Below are 18,178 nucleotides of genomic sequence, written 5' to 3' on the forward strand. Positions count from 1 at the left end.
ACCCTCACGCTACCCTGGGCCGTGGTGAGGCGGAGGCGCGACACCCTGGAGCTGCGCCTTACCCCCGGTACTGCAACCGCAACGGTGCTCGTCCCCGGGGGACTCTATTTAGGATCGGACCCGGGAAGATGGCGGAGGCCGTGGAGACGGAGGCAGTCGCTGAGCCCGCCGCCTTCAAGCGCCCGAGCCGCCCGCTGCCCGTCGCGCCCCGCGCCGCTGAGGGCGGCGAGCCGGGGCCCAGCCCGCCGCCCGCCCGCCCCGCCACGCCGGCGGCGCCGCGCTACGAGGAGCCGCCGTGGGGCAGCCGCCCGCCGGCCGACGCCGGCTATGGACTGGAGGTGCTGAAGGGCGGCGTGGCGCTGGGCTCGGTGCGGCTGGAGGGCGGCAGCTGGTTCCTAGTGGGGCGGCTGCCCAGCTGCGCCCTGGCCCTGGAGCACCCCTCGGTGTCGCGCCACCACGCCGTGCTGCAGTACCGCGGCGCTGGCTGCTCCCCCGACGGCCCCGACGCCGCCGGCTTCTACGTGTACGACCTGGGCAGCACCCACGGCACCTTCCTCAACAAGACGCGGGTGCCGCCCCGCACCTACTGCCGGGTGCGGGTGGGCCACGGGCTCCGCTTCGGCGGCAGCTCCCGCCTCTTCCTCCTGCAGGTGGGTCGGGGCGGGGCCCGCCCCGGGTGACCCGTGTGGTAGAGGCTTCCCCGGCTCATGCTCCGGGATTTACCCGGCTCCATCTACATCCTCCTGGCATCTCGGGGGTGAAAGCCGCGTCTGAGGGGTGAGGTGGTTTGGATGCTCTGGAAGCTGCCCAGCGCCGCCGGGGTGCCTCTCCTGGGGAAGAGTGGTCAGCTGTAGGTACCGGCTGCCAGCTCTGCGGTGAGGTCTGGGGCTGAAGGACAGAGCAGGGCCGTGGGGTCCCCCCGCTGCCGCATCGCCCTGGGGCACTGGGCAGCTGCCGAGGGCTCAACGTGAGAACAGGTCTGGCAGCTTCTGCCGACACAGTGAGTGCAGAAGGCATTTCTCTCCAGTGGTATGATGTGTTGGGAAAGTCTCTCCGACCGTGTGATGCATCAGGAAAGTAAAGCGCTAGTAGTCCTTTGTGAATAAGGAGAACTTTTATTAGTAGGAACTTAGAGAGCGCTCGGTGTGCCCTACGTGTGCTTCTGGAGCTGCTCGTTCCTCAAATGCTCCCATGTGCCACTGACAGAAATTTTTGGCTTCTGCCTTTACAATAAAGTTCTATTTGAAATTGATCTGACTACAGGTACACAATAATGCTTGTTTCTTTTTTCTTTCCCTTTGGTAAGGGCATTAAAACTAATATATTTGGGGATGCAAACCATAACAAATGGTCTAATATTTCCTTTTTGTAGAATACTGTAATGATTTGTTTATGTTATTGTACATAATCTGCACGTGTGTTGAAATGAATTTTTTTTTAATCTTTTAAAAAACACTTTTGCTAAGTTACTGTTTGTGACACAGGGACCCAAAGAGGACCAGGAGTCTGAGTCGGAACTAACTGTGACTCAACTGAAGGCACTGCGTAAGCAGCAGCAAGCAAAATTAGAAAAGACAATGTTGGGAGAGGACTCAGATGAGGAAGATGAAAAAGAGGAGAGAAGTGAGAAGAGTCAGAGCACTGATATGAGCTGCTCATGGGGAATGGGTAAGTGATGATGTATAAATCAGCTGATACACCTTGGAAGGTCTTTAAGCCAGTTTTCAGTGAACACTAGGGTTGAAATTCCAGCTGGATGCCAAGTGTTCCAATCCTGTGGAAGTTCTTGAGTACAAGTTAATCCTTTTCCTTTTAAAAAAAGAGTGCTGTGACAAAGCAAGTTTATATCTGGTGAGAAGTATGCTAGAGCTCATTTTAAAATGGAGAAGGTAATTTGCCTACACCTATAAAGGACCATGAAACAGAGTTTAGGTTAATCCTATGTGTTTTGTTCTTGTCATGGTGTCAACACTTTTGCCCAAGAGCTGAAATTTAATTGCTTGCGACTTATATGCAATATAGCTGTCTTTAAATTTAAACAGGAAGTCCACATCTTAAAGCTAGATAAATTGTAAATTAATTAGCTTTTCAGTAAAAAATTAGTTGATTTTTTTCATGGAAATGTATAAGCACATAAACCTTTGAAAGTGCAGTGATGTTCATCTGCAAAACTGTATCTTGTGATGGAATAACTGATAGCAAAAAAGAAGCAGGGTTGGTTTGGGATTTTTTTTTTTTTTTGATTGGATGCAGAAATATTATTCAAGTTAAGGGAAATGATTTTAGGATGATATAGCTGCTGCTTTTAATCTGACAAAAGTTGAAATATACTGGCATTCTCTTTCTGACATTTCACCATTTTTTTGCACTTTTTATGTCTTGTAGGGGAGGATGCTGAGGAGGATGAGGTTGAAGAAAACCCTATTGCTATTGATTTTCAGGATGTACAAGATGCCTTCTATATGAAAGATCCTAGGAAGGCCTTACAGGGCTTTTTTGACAGAGAAGGTACTTTTTTTTTTCCTTTCTCTTTTTTTAATTAAATGTAATTTTTTCTGTTTAGCGAAGTGTGACATTTGTGCTCATGTGTTTTTTCTTTGGGAATTCAGGTCTGAGAGCTAACTTTTCTATTATATTGTGGGTAAGGTTTTTCATTTGGTCAAGTTTTGGGGATGGTGGTGGGGTTAGTGTGGTTCGGTTTTGGGGGTTGTTTTTTTTTTTTTTTTTTTAGTAAAACTTAGCTCACCATTGTATATCTGAGACTTAGTTACTAAGACCTAAACTGGAAGTTGCAGAGAGCACCTTGTATTCCTCTGGAGTGACACTCAAACCACACCCATGCTTTGAAGCTATGCTGAAAAATCCAAACCCATAAAATTCCAGACTGTTCTGTATGGAGATAGCTCTGATTGTGAGGTAGAATTGGAAGGTATAAAAAGACAAAAGGCAATAATTAATTGGTCTAGACTTTTAGTGATTGCTAGCAGAACTTATAGATGACTCGCTGATTTGCTAAAGTGAAAAATAAATCTTCAAGATAAACAGTGTCTGTGAATCCAGTTTGCAAACTGTCGTTATTTCCATGTCATTTTAATACATACAGAGGCAAGATTGTTTTTTCTTTGAACTACATATTCCTGAACAGGCCACTTAGATTTTTTTTTTTTTTTAATTATTATTATTATTTTTTTAATCAGAAAAAGCCTTGATTGTGAAAAACAACCAAATAAGCATAATACCAACTGAAAATCCCAGGGCTTAAAAAAAAAAAAAAAAAGGCAAATTCAGTTCTTTAATATGTAACTGGGGCATTTTATCTCTTTTGGTTAACCATGATGTTCTTTGCTGTAAAGATTATTCCTGCTTATTTCAATTTTGGTTACTACATCAACTTTCTTTTCCCTTCTAGGAGAAGAGTTAGAATATGAATATGATGATCGTGGGCACAATAGCTGGCTGTGCAGGATCAAGTATGTATATCTCCATTCACTTTTGTACGTAGAAGCTAACTTCATTGGATTCATGAACAAAAGCTGAAGGAATTACTTGTTTTGTCACACTAGACAAGGAGGCCAGCTGGAATTGGACCTAAGCCCTGATAATGATACAGAAGTTCAAGGATCAGTGCCTAGTTCAGCGTCTGTGCTCCTGTGCTTCTGGTCTGGCAGCATTTGGTTTTCCTTAGAGATGAAAATCAGGAAAGAAAGAGTCTAGGTTCTTTCAGTTCCCATTGTTTTGACAATATGTGGAATTGAGGAAACAATATCTTTCAGTTCCTAATGGGAGAGAGAAAAAAATCATTCATTCTATTGTGTACCCAATTTCAGTTCATTTATGGTAGAAGGCAGTTTTTGATGGGTTCCTGCAAGAGGCCACTAATGTCATTCTTTTATAAGACAAGAGAAGGTGAGGTGGAAATTAAGTCGACAGGATAGGTCTCAAATGGATAGGTACAACATTGCAGCAATTGTACTGCTTAAGAAACCTTTGCTTCAGCGTGGAAATTATTTGTAACTGGTGTTGCATGGATGCAAAATACTGGTGCTTGAAATGATTTGGGGATTGACATTTAGTCTTTTAACTTCCTGTATTTCCAATGGAATGAATATAGGAATAATTATTGTTTGGACTAGTGAAATATAAATTTGCTTGCATGCTTTAGGAAATCCATGCTGTGTTTTGTTTGGTACTGTATGAAATGCAAAGTGAAAATATTTAACCCACGAAAAAAGACTAGAGTGAAATGGAAAGAACAGTGCCAACGTGATAAAATATCTGAGTAGCATCCGTGAAAAGCTGTGTTTGTATCTGAGCTGTTCTCTGGTCCTTCAAACTGAACAGGTTGCCTGTGGATGATGCATCAGGGAAGCAGCTGGTGGCAGAGGTTCTCCATTCAGGAAAGAAGAAGGAAGCAATGATACAGTGCGCACTGGAAGCTTGCAGGCTACTTGATGCTCGGGGAGTACTGAGGCAAGAAGCAGGTGAATAACTAGTCAGATGTGATCGTTCTAATAGCCCCTAAACTAGGGATTTGAGATTGCTATCTTGAATTTGTTTTTATTGCTCAGTGGTATGCCAATCCTTTTGTTTCTTGCCTTCACCCTTACCTTTCCCAGTATCCCGAAAAAGGAAATCAAAAAACTGGGAAGATGAGGATTTTTATGACAGTGATGATGACACCTTCCTTGACCGAACTGGTGCTGTAGAAAAGAAACGACTGAACAGAATGAAAAAAGCTGGTAAAATAGAAGAAAAACCAGAGACTTATGATTCCCTGGTAAGAAGAGTTATTATGACATGCCAGGCTTATTCTCTCATGCATGTATTATTACTAAGAAGGAAAATCAAAAATATTTCCTGATCTTTCTCTGTTAGCTTGAACTCTGATGTTATTTCCGACCTTTAGCTGTCAGTTGGCCAAGTTAGAGTAAAATAGTGGGGTTTTTTCATTTGTGGACAATATCTATAAATACCTGAAAATATTGCTTACTTTATTCTAGTGGAAGCATACTACCTTGCTTTTGCCTGTGTAGTATTGCCTTCTACTTGGTGGATCATGGCAGTGGGTGAATGACGTACCAGAACAGGATACTTTTAAAATACTTTTAAAGCATCAGAAAATAGTGACAAGCTTTCAAGTGCATGGGGCACATCCCAAAGAAGGATCTCGTTCTGCTTCAAAGAATAAACAGCCTGGACTGGCGGGCGTGTGACAACTAAAACTCCTACACAGACAATAAGGTGTGGGGGAGCAAGCATAGGGAGGGTTGGAGGATCACAGTGGTTTTATAACATTACTGCAGAAGCATTATACATATTTTTGTGATTTGAACAGTATGTGAAAGGACTGATAAGTTGTTTAGGAACAATCTAGACTATAATTTTTTCAGCCTAGAAACTCCTGGTCAAAGATCAGAAGTAAAAAAATTGAGGTAATTTGGTAGGATATTTGAGTAACTCTTAAAAGGGATTTTAAGAAGATAAAAAGATCTTCTAAGCATGTTGTTCCTTCATAGGTCACAAAGCTAAATGAAGCTGAAAATGAGCTTTCTGAGATAACAGAGAAGCTGAAGGCTTCAGGGAAAGGTAAGACATGAAGTTTATTTGATCGTAGTGCTTTCCATAAAGAACAATAAAGAGGTGAGAAAGTTGTCTTATGGATTTTTATCTTAAGTGGACACTAAAAAAAGGCACTTTTCACAAAGGGATAGGGAGATTTGCAGGTCACTGAGTTAGCTGGAGAGGATACTTATGCTCTTCATCCAGTAGTTTATGTACTCTGTGTGTATAGTTGCTTGCTAATGAATGCAACTTTTTCCAGAGCAAGCAACATCTAAGTTAAGGTAAGGAGGTGAGTGTACAAGCTCCTGGAGCTTCAGAGGGTGAGCTTTATTACTGTCTATCTGCCCATGTTAGTGAAACTGACCCAATTTGAGGAACAATTTTTTCCACTCCCTCCAAAACCATTTATAAGGGAAGAGCAAACAACAGAAGAGACAGTATCTTTTATTTCACTTTTCTCATTGTGAATGCACCTGAAAAAGGAAAGGTGGGAAAAGAGAAATGTGGAGTCAAAGCAGTTCACATTTAGCCCATATGTTCAGCAAACTTGCTAGCTTGTGAGGGTCCCACTCAGATTCTAGGATTATGCCTTTGTGTACGAAGGCAGAGCCTTTCTGAAGTGGTGTTTGTAATTGGTACTGAGATAGATTTAAAAGCATACTATACAAATAGCTTCATTTTGCTTTCTGTTGCTGGTGGTGTCTTGTGGGATAAAAGGAAGGCATGAAGGAAATGTGTTTAGGCTGGTTCTTCATAAAGAAACCTTTTTAACAGAGTTGGCATTAATCAAGGTTGCAACATCAGTTTGTCAGAATTGTTTCTCTCCAAGAAGCCTAGCAGCAATCTGACAGCTGGGCTATCTTTTGTGCGTTATATGGGTATGTTTCTTTATAGTAACTCAGCTCCACACCAAAACTCATTTGTATCAACATATTTGTTGGTGATTGATTATACCCAATCACTGTTCAGAAAACAGTACTGTTCCACTGAGCATTCTAACTGATGGGTCGGTTCAGCGTGTTTGAAGGAATTGTTTTCAGCATGACTGTTCTGATAAGTAGTTAATGTTTGACTAGCAAGAGAAGCTAATGCCTCATATTGTCTGAGACATGTAATTCCAAACTTTCATATGTTATGATGCCTTTGTTTCTGCTGATACTGTTTCTTAACAAGACTTTTAAATCATATTGTAGTAGATGCTGGGAGAAGGAAGAATCAGTTCATTTATAGATTTCTACTAACACCATATAATTCTGATATATGTTATCATGGTTTGGTAAATTGTAAGTGGTTACACAGCTAGTTTAGAGCCTTGGAGAAACTGCAGTCTCAGTGTTTATTGCAATACAGAGTAATTCAGTATTGTATGGGAACTTCCTAGAACTAGGTCAGGATAAAACATAGCAAATATTGCATCATCAGTTATTCTGTGTGTGTGTGTTCTAGATACTTAGGTTTTCTCTTATTTCTTTGGATGCTTCAGGTTAATCACAGGTGTTGAGTACAGGTGTAAGCCAGGAGCATGCATATTGAACATGAACCACTGTCATGAGCTGTCTGCCAAAGCTGCTGCATTACACACACTTCTGAAACCTTAATGCACTTTTGCTTGCTCTAAATGATTTTGTAGCCTAAGGGCAAGAGTGTAGAGACCAGTAAGTGAACGACAGGCTAAATTGAACTTACCAAGCACTTGGAGAAATTAAGTGGTTGTGTAAAAAAAAAAAAAAAAAAAATCACAGAAGTTGTTCACAAATTGTTCTCTGGAGTTCTTCAGAACTAATTACTGATGGACTGACTTGGTATCTCTCATTCAGTGATGCAGCTGAATGAAAATCAAATGTCTAGAGCTATTCAGTCCCATCTTTGGTTGCCTATACAGAAGAAAATCATCAATAAGTTGATGGTGCAGTAAATAGCCCTATAGCTTTTTTCACTGGCATATGAAGTGTAATACCCATGACTGATTCACCTCCTAGCAATGTCAAATTTTACTTCAGTAATGTAGAAAACTGCTGCAACAGATACCAAATGCAAACAGTAACCCTGTGAGCTGAACTGCCTGATCTTAGGCACTGTTGGTGGAATCAATGAGAGAATCCTCTTTGCAGGAAGGGGTGATCTGACTCGCTGAAGATTACTCACTGCCTGAAGCACACACGCTGTCCTGCAGCTAAAGAAGAGAGCTTTAATTTAATTGTTCTGAATTACCTGACTAGAGACTAAACCGTATCTTTGAAATTTGGTGTTTAAATTAAATGATTGTTCTGCTCTGCTCCTCCTTGCTAGGAGTTTCAGACTGTTGTTAACAGTACCTTTTCCTTGCTGTTTTTTATCTTGGCTCGTATAAATAGTTACAAGGAAAAAGGAAGAGTATTTCTATCTGAATTTCTTTTATGACATGTTTTGTCATCATTTATATTTGTGTGGAGGTGGATGCTACAACTGTTTCTTATGTTTTGAAGCCTCTTAATTCTGTATATCTTGGAACAGTTACTGTTGTAGCTTTCAATTATTTGCAAATTGTAAATTGTATTTTGTTCTAGAACAGAAATATACTCTTCAATTGAGTCCATTTATCAACATGAGTCTTACTAGACTTTTCTCTAAATATTTAAGTCATGTAAAACTGCTTGAATATGTACTCTTTGCAATAACATACTATTTTATTTGTACACATTTAAAATTTCAAGTGTTACTTAATTAGCTCAAGCTGAACTGAAAGTAACTCATTGGTCACATAATTATGCTTGTGCATATATGCATAAATGCTTATAGTACAGCAAATAAATACTGGATTTACCACTTTTCATACAATATTAAAAAGCAAAAGACTGCCTGGCAAAAGGCTTTTAAAAATTCTAGCAACAACATTATTCTTTGTTTGCCTCCGGGTTCTTTTTGAACACCATATAAAAACTTCTGAAGCACTGTTCAAGCCTAAGAAGGGAGTTTTCCTGGGTTTTTTTGTTTGGTTATTTGAAATCCATGTGTCAGAACTCAGTATTTATTTTTCTTAGCCATTAGAGCTTTAGTTTTTCCTCCTGAGTTTTAATTAGTCAAATATGCATAGAATTATTAATAGTTGAAATCAGGTAGAGTAGAAACACTGTTGTTACTATTTTTCAAGTACAGAGCAGTGTTTTGTTAGAAAATCCAGTCAAAGATAAATTTTGTGTGATTGGCCTAACAGATGAAACTATTCCTATATGCACTCAGTCATCCAGAGGTAGGAGGCAGCATTATGTGTTGATTCATTTAGAGCTTTGCAAATGTTACTATATAAACATTCCAGGAAACCCAAAATGGGATTCCCCATGCAGTGGTGTGGGATTCTTTGTAGCTGTGTTTATTTTAGTCTGTGACTACAAAAACAACCCATAAGCCACTTTTTTAGGGACAGCAGATCTTGAAGTGAGATGAGCAACCTAGAACAGGGACACTTATTCATAAAGAAACATTCATTTTTGAGAGAGGCTTTGTTATGTATATGGATTAAAGTTTACTGTCAGGCTTTTGTTAGGAGAAATGCTTTCATCTTTCCAGGGATAACAACCTCAATTATTTCATCGTTCAACAGAAACTTGCGCAGACGATAGTTGTTCCTATATACCTTATTCTCTAAAGGTAGGACTTAAATGAGTACAGCTCTCATCTCCCCACCAGTAACAATATGTATCTTCTCTTTATCTTGCCTAGTCCCATCCCAGCCAGCAGCTCAAGATTCCTTGGATGAATTCATGACTGAAATGAAATCAGGAAGCACTTTAGACAGTGTGGCACGAAAGAAGCTTCACTTGCGGTCCTTTGAACTGAAGAAAGAGCAACAGAGACTGAAGGGGTTAATAAAGCTTGTCAAGCCTGCAGAACTGCCTGAGCTGAAGCCCCAGTAAGTCTTGGCTAAAGTGTAAAACTATTACTTTTATCACAGTTGTTGTCCATGGGCAGTTGTGCAAGCCCAGTAAATAGACAGCTTTCCAAACACAGAAGCAGGACAGCCTTCCCCTCCAAACTGCCTGGCTCACCTCTTTAAAGAGCCGCTGTGCCTTTTGGCTCTTGCAGCATCTATGATTGAGGCAGATGCACCACTGGAGTGCATCTGGAGTAAGATAAGCCCACGCTGGGAGGATGTGAGGAGGAAGGGATTGGAATCATAGTGTCAGCTTTTAAAATTTTTTTTCCCCAACCTGCATCCAGAAGGAACTGAAGAATTTTACAGGTATTATGTACAACATGTAAACCACTTTCACTCCGTGAAATGTACTTGGAAGTCGAGTGTAGTGGCTGTTCAACTACTGCCTAGCAGCGCTACTGCAATTCAAGAGGGCATGTGCTGGGTTCACCATTTGCTAGTGGCAGCTTGATTAGAGTTTTAATTACTTAATTAATTTACTTAAATTGACGTTTAGCCTCTGAGTGTGTTTTTATATATGTATTATATACAAATGCAAGTATGTGTGTGCAATTGAATTTGAGGAGTCTGTGTGATATAGTGGGTTTTCTTTTTTTTTTTTCTTTGCTTCCTGTTACAGCAAGTGTCTGAATCCTACAATACGTGTGTAGGATGGAGGAGTCATCTCCTGCAGCTTCCTCCTTGGATGCTGCAAGTGAAAGAGAAATAAAAGGAATTTTATATATCCACTTCTAACTTGCAGATTTTTTTGCATTTCTAAATATAAGATTTGTTTGATACTGTGTATACACTGTTTTCCTTTGTATCTAATTTTTATTAGGAGTGGGAGTTACAGTCTGGAAGCAGAGAGCAAGCCTAAAAAGATTACCCTGCCTCTCTTTGGTGCAATGAAAGGGGGGAGCAAATTCAAGCTGAAAACTGGAAGCCTGGGGGTAAGTTGGACTCGTAAGTGTTGCAAGTCAGAGGCTATTTCTCAGACACCTTCTCAAGCTATGGAGACTGTAGGTGGCAACCGTGTCTTCTCACAGGCATGGAAACAGCACCGAGGCACAAGCCTGCGGCAGTGGAGGGCGCACAGGGCGGCAAGCAGTGGCTGCTGGATGTTGTTTGCTGCCAGCAGTTGCCATTCTGTGCCCCTGTACAGTCAGACTCCTGGGGCACAGCTGCGGTCAAAAGGCAGCGGATCAAGTAGAGGCAGTCTGGGGACATCAAGCTGAACCACTGCTGTACCTCAGCAGCTGGTCCTTGACTTTCTTTTGGTTTTTTTGATCTTATAGCTAAGATCATATCCAAGATTGATTCAGTTGCCAGTGTCCCTCTTACAAAAAGATTGCACTCTTTGTCTGTGAGCTGGACATATCTCTTCATCTTCCATCTCTACTAATAACTTTTCCTTAAAACCTAACTATTCTTCATCCTGAGAGTGTTTCCTTACCAGCTGTCTCTGACAGTAATGTGTGTGCTTTTTCCTGCAATGAATATCTGTGACCTCTACCTTCATTTACCTTGGCACTGATGCACAAGTCTTTCTCCTGCAGAAGTTGCCTGTTAAGCGTCCAGACATCCCTGAAAGCTTGTTAAAAATGAAAGATGATGGACCGGAGGAGGAGGAAGAGGAAGAAGAGGAAGAAATGGAGGAGGAGCAAGTAGTAGATGCAATAAACAGCAGAGCATCAAACCTGGAAATGAAAATGACAACACAGGAAGAAACAGGAAAAGAAACTAATGCTCCTGATGGTTCTCCTTGCAATAACAGGAATCTGGAATACCTTCAGGATGGTAAACCATTGGTTCTGATTTTTCCAGTAATGCAGCTGAGTCCGTTAATGCTGAATTTTTCAGAGCTATGTGAATCTCATAAGGTTTGAGTCACAGGTTCTACAGCAGATTTCTTTTCCATAGATTTTTGCCATGAATCCAGAGTCTGTGTGCCAGCGGTTGAGTTTCACATCGTTCCAGTTGAAACTCTCCTTGGCAATCAGTTTTTCATGCTTTTGGTGAAACAGAAGAAATCTGGACTCAAGAAAGGTTCTATTTTGATAAGCTCTTTGATAAGCTTTCATTAGATTGGGTGTCCATATGAAAACAACTACAATGTGGTGTTGGCAGGGAGTGACTTAATAAGAAAACAAATGTCTGTGTAAAGCTTCAGATTGGTTTGTAAGGAGGAAAAATAATTTTAGAAGTGGTAATAGAGAGGTATCTTCCTTGTATCTGTGTGGTTTATATCCAGTCCCTCCTTTTCTATATCATCTTGATGCATTTGAAAAGTCAGTAATGATGTTTCTCAGTAAAGGATGTGTTTGATGACAACTGATTACAAGTTTTTCTTTAATATTGTATTGTGATGGACTTGGTGGATGAAATACTTTGGAGGACTTTTGAGAGAAGAGTTCTTCCTGAGACAAACGTAGCAAAGAGTTCCCTTTTGTACTTTGTCTCAGGGATGGTACCGCTCTACTTGTCAGCATTACTGCAGAGTGCTCACCTAGCTCTTTCATTTTTCTTCTACAGGGGTTCATTTTCTGCCTGAGCCAAAGATACTGAGGAATAAATCTCAGATGGGACCCTCACAAGAGAAATCTCAAGGTAAGCAGTACAATTTAGAACTCTATTGTACAGTAGCATGTGGGTTTAGAAACTGTCTAAAGGACTTACTGTCTTCTGGCAGTAGAAGGAAACTAAGCCTAATCTAGAGCCTAAAGAATCTAGAATTGAAATGAAGGATTGTGTTTTGCTTGGGAAGTAGTAAGTGTATGGTGAAGACAGGTCACTTCAACTGTGTTTCCGTTCTCCTTGCTTTTCATAGTCGTTAACTGCTTTGAGATCCTTTGTTTTAAAGAAATAGCAAGAGAAGAGAAGAAAAACTGTTTTAATTTAGGAGCATAAACATAATGCTTTTTTCTCCCCTTAATCTCTTGCAGTAGCTCTTAATACTACAGGACAGAACTTTCTTTTATAAAGTGACAAATACTGCATAACGTTAGCTAACAATCTGTTAATGACTTAGATGACCCTTCTACATGTACACACACAAAAAAAATCATATTCTCAAAATTAAGACTGTTGGGTGTACTGAACATGGAGAAGATATGTATTAATTTCTTATTTTTTTCATAACTCACACTTAAGAATGTCGTCCTGTCCTCCTCATCCACAGACTTAAGCAACAAGAGTCTCAATATTTCACAGATTAAGTGACAGAAAAACAAGGCATACTTCTATCTCTTCTGTATTCCTCTCACCTATATTACTGTAAAGTTGGGGTTTTTTTTTAAAAAAAAAAGAGCAAGTTGGTCCTGCGCATTTACTACTGTTTCCTTCTAAATCAATCACTGCGGTGATTACAGATAGAGAATATCTTTTAGAAAATAAACATTGCCATTGACTAAAAGGTGTTACAGAATCCCAAATAGATGACCTTATTAAAGTGCATTCAGGTACGTGACTGACAGTGTATTAAACATAAATTAATCTATGAAAAACAAAAAGATGTTCAGCAGTCTTAAGTATGAATTTTGTTGCAGGGAGCTGTCTTGGATGTCCTTTTGGATATATCCATTTTTATGTGAAATTCCTATAAGTTTATTTCTGATAGAATTGGGCATTTGTGATGTGTCATAAACCAAATCTTCTTTCTTCCCAGCATCTGAGGCAGTTTGTAAGGAACCTGAAGAGACCCCTGAGAAAGTTAAGAAAATCAATAGCTCAAGCAAGGTCAGTTATAAAATCATGGAATGGTTTGGGTTGGGAGAGATCTTCAAGATCATGTAGTTCCAACCCCCCTGCCATGGGCAGAACACCTTCCACTAGACCAGGTTGCTCAAAGCCCCGTCCAACCTGGCCTTGAACACTTCCAGGGAGGGGGCAGCCACAGCTTCTCTGGGAAACCTGTTCCGGTGTGTCACCACCCTCACAGTAAAGAACTTCTTCCTTCTATCTAATCTAAATCTACCCTCTGTCAGTTTAAAACCATTACCCCTTGTCCTATCACTACACTCCCTGATAGAGTCCCTCCCCATCTTTCCTGTAGCCCTCTTTAGGTACTGGAAGGCTGCTATAAGGTCTCCCTGGAGCCTTCTCTTCTCCAGGCTGAACAACCCCAACTCTCTCAGCCTGAGAGAGTTATGACACCATGACTCCTGCAGCTTAAGAGTTTCAGGAAATCATTTAGTAGGCTCTTATTTTAGTGAAATAGTAACAATTTGATTGAGTATGACTTGGGGCTTAGTGCTTTTCTGCTAAGACCCAAATGTAGAACTACACACTGCCATTGGACACAAATTTTGGAGTCTCCAATGAAAAGGTAAAGCACAGCATTTCGAGCATGATAAAGGCTCTCTATTCAATCACTTTTTTTTCCACCTTTTCATTTGGCAGTTAGCCTCTGCTAATTGCTGCTTCTCCTGTGTCACACATGTTGTAGAACATAGGCATTCTCTGGGCTTTGAAATGGCATTGCAGAACTTCCCTTGGAGCTGACGCAGAACATGCTGTACTAAAATTGTAGCTAGTCTGGATTGCCACTATCAAACCTTATCCTTCACTGTAAGATGTAGAAAGAAATGAGTCTAAGAGACTTTTGTCTTTTGCAACCAAATTATTACTAAATTTGAGTGGGTGTACCAGATAATGTTCCTCCCATGCATAAGATTTGTATTAAAATGTAAAGTATATGAGCTTTTCACATTTTGGGGCAATTGTTGCCTTCCTGGAGCTGGAAGCAAACTTCTCTGACAGCATGCTTTTAGCCTAATGATTATTGTGAGGTTCTGCCCTTTAGAGTGCATCCCACCCTTCTGCTGACTGCCATCAGAGAAAATTACTGTACTTGGTAAGCCATGAGATCTGACCATTATGACAATTTCTTTGTGGTGGCCATTTAATTTTAGCCCTGCACCACTTACTTAAAGAAACTTAACTCCCTGCAGCCTGTGTGTGCTAACTGCCTCCTTGTTAGTCCTGGCAAAGGACCTAAGGATCGGGTAGACACAGCCTTTAGAATTGTCCTTTGTTGCTGGCCTATAAAGAATGTTGATAAAGAAAGCAAGAGTAAATTTATACTCTTAAAGCTCAAGTTATACCATTTCTATGAATATGGAAGAAGAAGGCAGCTTCTCATGCCGAGGCAGTCAAGTCAGCACCTCTCAGCAGCACAGAGCGCAGTCTAACACTGAGCATTCTCCAAATGCCAGATGGCTTAGCTGTATTCTCTCTCCCATCACAAATCACTTTTTCCACATGCTGTCTCTGCCTTTGGGCTCAGATCTTGCATGGAAAATATCAACCAGAAGTCAGCTTTTTTTTTATTCTCTTTTAATATTTGAGGAATAACTTTGAGTCATGTAAAACTGGAAAAACAATTTTAAAGTGACTGTTTGCAAGCCGTATTTAAAAACTGTTCAGCTCTGCCGTGTAATGTTTTGAAAAACATTAGTCTTCCAGAGTAACTGTTCTAGAGGTTAATTTGGGGAAGGGAAGTTTGAAGGAGTGAGAAATTGCTTCAACTGCATAACTTAAGACTGTGTCATGATACTACAGAGTAATGCAAATCAGTGCTGAGTAACTTGGCTGCATTTTGAGCTCTTAAGTTTTGCGCTCTACAGTATGAATGTTTTTTGATAGCTACCTGCAGTTGTTGAAAACAAAAGTTGTTGAGAAAATGATGCTGATGTGGTAAAACTTAAAAAAACTAGGGACGAAAACCCATAGCTGTGTCAATATTTGAATTGCAAATGAGATGTTTTGGTTTGCTTTAAGCATCTTGGTGATGCCAGTGAGACATGAAAAAAATTGGGTTTTCTTTTCTTTTGAAAATCTAAGTTATATAACAGTTGAACTTTTATACTCCAGTTTGAAAGTCACCTTAAACCTGAAGTTTTCAGTGGGATTGCACATTAAAATCTTTCTTGAAAATCCTACTCTAAAGTTTTCCCTGCATAAAGAAATTCTTGTCAAATGACACTACCAAACATTAGGATGACAAGATTAAACTGTCTGGAAGTGGACAGTTGGCAGTGGTTCTGTTTTGAGGGGGAGATTGGACTGGATGACCTCCAGAGTCCCATCTAACCAGCATTTATTTCTATTATTCTGTGACTTTTACTGGGAATAAACTGGATTTATCTGAGGTGTTTATATTTCTTCTTTCCTCTGTGTTATTGTTTCCATCCGTGACTCTTGTAGAAAAAACCCTCATCTTTCAGTATTTTGTCTCTGAAATAATGAGAGATTTAGTGCCTGTGACACATTGCTGGAGGGGTGCAGCACCTTAAAAATCTTTTTTCCTTTTGCAGGTCCAACAACCTTTTTTTTCCTCACAGTATCCAGATGATGACCCAGACTACTGCATATGGATTCCTCCTGCAGGTATCAACCATTTCCTTACCATTTTTAGTCTTATAACTCAAGAATCTACCTAATAAGTAGTCAGGGTGTCCTTGTAACTTCTTGAGGGAAAAAGTAATTCAGGAACACTTTACCCAGAACCTGATGTTTTCTGACATGTTATGCCCCATATTTTTTTGTATGGCCATGCAAGTCTTGCAGTGAAATACAGACCATATCTGTAGTAGCTTCTTCTCAATGGACAGATACACCTGAAGCTTGTTTTTCAGTTTTGTAACACCTGAGAGAGCTAACTCCATTCACACATAGCGATATGATGGTCTAGCTGAAAGACAAGCTCAGACCTTCACTAGGGATAAATGCTCCAAGAACCTTAGTATTCACAGTTTTCATAGAACTCTGTGAAATCTGAAAATCTTTGCAGACTTCTGCAAAAATCATTGGAATACAAACTTTGGGTCATGTGTTATGGAGAGAAGTCTTGGTAATGCTTTGCTGAAGGCACTGTAGAATTGATGTGCGATGTGTTAAAGTTGAACAATTTTTTTTACTTTAGCTCCAGAGTGTTTTTAGGTAAGTGAGGTTATTCTTAAACAGTGTAATGCATTTTCAGTTTCTCTAAAATGGAAAATTCATTTTCATGCATTGAAGTTTTCATAGAAAGTTCAAAGCTTAGCTTTCATTTGGTAGATTCATTACTATAATTTTTATAAGGCTGTTGCAGGCTTATAATATAGATAGGCTCCAAAGGGAATAAGAAAAATGAGAATAAATTTCACTGAAGAAAACTATAATCTGGTGAATCATCTTTCAGTGAAAAGACTGCAGTTCTCTGACATAGGAATCCAGTGGAACAAAATACCCAATTGAGTAACTCTGAGGGCTGATCTGGGATAGCCAAGCAAGCTGTGTCCATAAGGGGGAGCTCCTTTTCCTGTTTCTGCCTGCTAATAATCAGACTTACCTTCTAAACTGGCATAATGAGGACACCAGGAAAAAAAAAAAAAAACAAAACAAAAAAAAAAACAAAAACAAAAAACCCCCAAACAACAGGAATATATGATGTAATCTTGACACTGTTAGTAAGGTTAAGAGGAATTATAAGGATAAATCAAAAGATGGTTTGAATTGTAATATCCAGTCTGACTTTTTATCCTCTTCGTGCTTGTCTGTCTGGTGACTTGGATACATATTTATCTTGGATGAGGGGGGAAAAAATAATTCAACTCTTCCTGAATGCAGCTCTTCCTGTTTGTCCATTAGGTCAAAGTGGTGATGGCAAGACTCATCTCAATGAAAAATACGGCTACTAAGCTTCAAACGCCCCAGAGTACGTTTGAAGGACTGCTCTATTTTGGACTCTTTCACCACACGTTAAGTGAGGGCTTAAAGAGTTGATTTTTCAAATGCTGTTCCAAATTCAAGGGCATCAGCAGCCACTCTGGCTGTTAGCTCTCCCTCTGTGTCCTCTGTCTGTCTTCCAGATACTTTTAAAAAAGTAAAAGCCCACACATTCTTCTGCTGCTTCTTCCACTTCTAGCCTTGCCTGTTTTATTTGGCTTGAAACTGTAAGTTCATTTTTCCTTTTGTAAATAAAAGTATACAAAAAGTTTAAAAAAAAAAAAAAAAACAAACCTCTGTATACTTACAGACTTGATAAAATTTATTCATGTTGGTTTTATGCAATTAAAATGAGAAACACGACTGGTTTGCTTCTGTGGCTGCTGTTTGAAAATACTGTCATGGTAAACACAACCTAAAACTTGAGGGTGGGTTTTTTTTCTTTCCTATGGAAAAGAACTATTTTGAAATGTGTTCACTTCTCCCTCATGTAGTTGCTGAAATACTTGGTACAGAGCAAACTGGAAATGGTGAGCATACAATAAAGGTGTAAAAATGCCAAAGAACCGAAGGGCTGGCACTGCTTATCTTGAATTAGAGGGTCACAGTAGAAACGATGGAAGGATATCCTGGGAAAGCTTATAATGAAGCCTGTTCTTCTGTCAACACAAGAGCAAAGTGCCATCTTAATAAAATTTAAGGCGTGCCTGCTTAATATAGTTTTGAATATCTATATAATTAGGCTATGAACTTCTTTGCCATCAAAGGTTATTAGAGCTATGAATAAAGTAAGGCTCAAAGAGCAAACAGGCATCTTTTTATAAAGAGGTGACAGTTAGTGCTGCAAATGTTTATTGGAAGGACCTAACGTCCCCCGCGGTACATCAGTGCAGGAAGCCCCCTCCCGCTACAGCAATGGGCAGCCTCCTTATAGCACGAGCTCAGGCCCCACCTGTTTTCATACTGCTCAGTGATTGGCTGCTTGCCATTTTATTTCTGAGACTGTCCTACTTA

At 40.1% G+C, this 18,178-nt stretch overlaps 1 protein-coding gene across 1 annotated transcript; it reads left to right on the forward strand.

Moving 5' to 3' along the window:
• Positions 1–24: 24 nt before the first annotated feature.
• Positions 25–17,527, forward strand: SLC4A1AP (solute carrier family 4 member 1 adaptor protein). The gene is made up of 14 exons (XM_074863501.1): positions 25–650; positions 1,485–1,668; positions 2,386–2,508; positions 3,410–3,470; positions 4,342–4,481; positions 4,617–4,777; positions 5,517–5,586; positions 9,262–9,451; positions 10,296–10,407; positions 11,014–11,254; positions 11,990–12,064; positions 13,122–13,192; positions 15,772–15,844; positions 17,087–17,527. The coding sequence occupies exons 1-14, from the start codon at positions 129–131 to the stop codon at positions 17,134–17,136; spliced, it is 2,073 nt and encodes a 690-aa protein (XP_074719602.1). The 5' UTR covers positions 25–128; the 3' UTR covers positions 17,137–17,527.
• Positions 17,528–18,178: the final 651 nt, after the last annotated feature.

The sequence above is a fragment of the Strix uralensis genome, chromosome 3, assembly GCF_047716275.1.
Source record: "Strix uralensis isolate ZFMK-TIS-50842 chromosome 3, bStrUra1, whole genome shotgun sequence".
NCBI lineage: Eukaryota > Metazoa > Chordata > Aves > Strigiformes > Strigidae > Strix > Strix uralensis.

Bases quoted from the DNA above. Each gene is read 5' to 3' on its own strand.
- SLC4A1AP (XM_074863501.1), top strand. From the start codon at position 129: ATGGCGGAGGCCGTGGAGACGGAGGCAGTCGCTGAGCCCGCCGCCTTC. The intron at 4,778-5,516 runs GTAAGAAGAGTT...GTTCCTTCATAG, and splicing joins CAGAGACTTATGATTCCCTG to GTCACAAAGCTAAATGAAGC. The intron at 13,193-15,771 runs GTCAGTTATAAA...TTCCTTTTGCAG, and splicing joins AAATCAATAGCTCAAGCAAG to GTCCAACAACCTTTTTTTTC.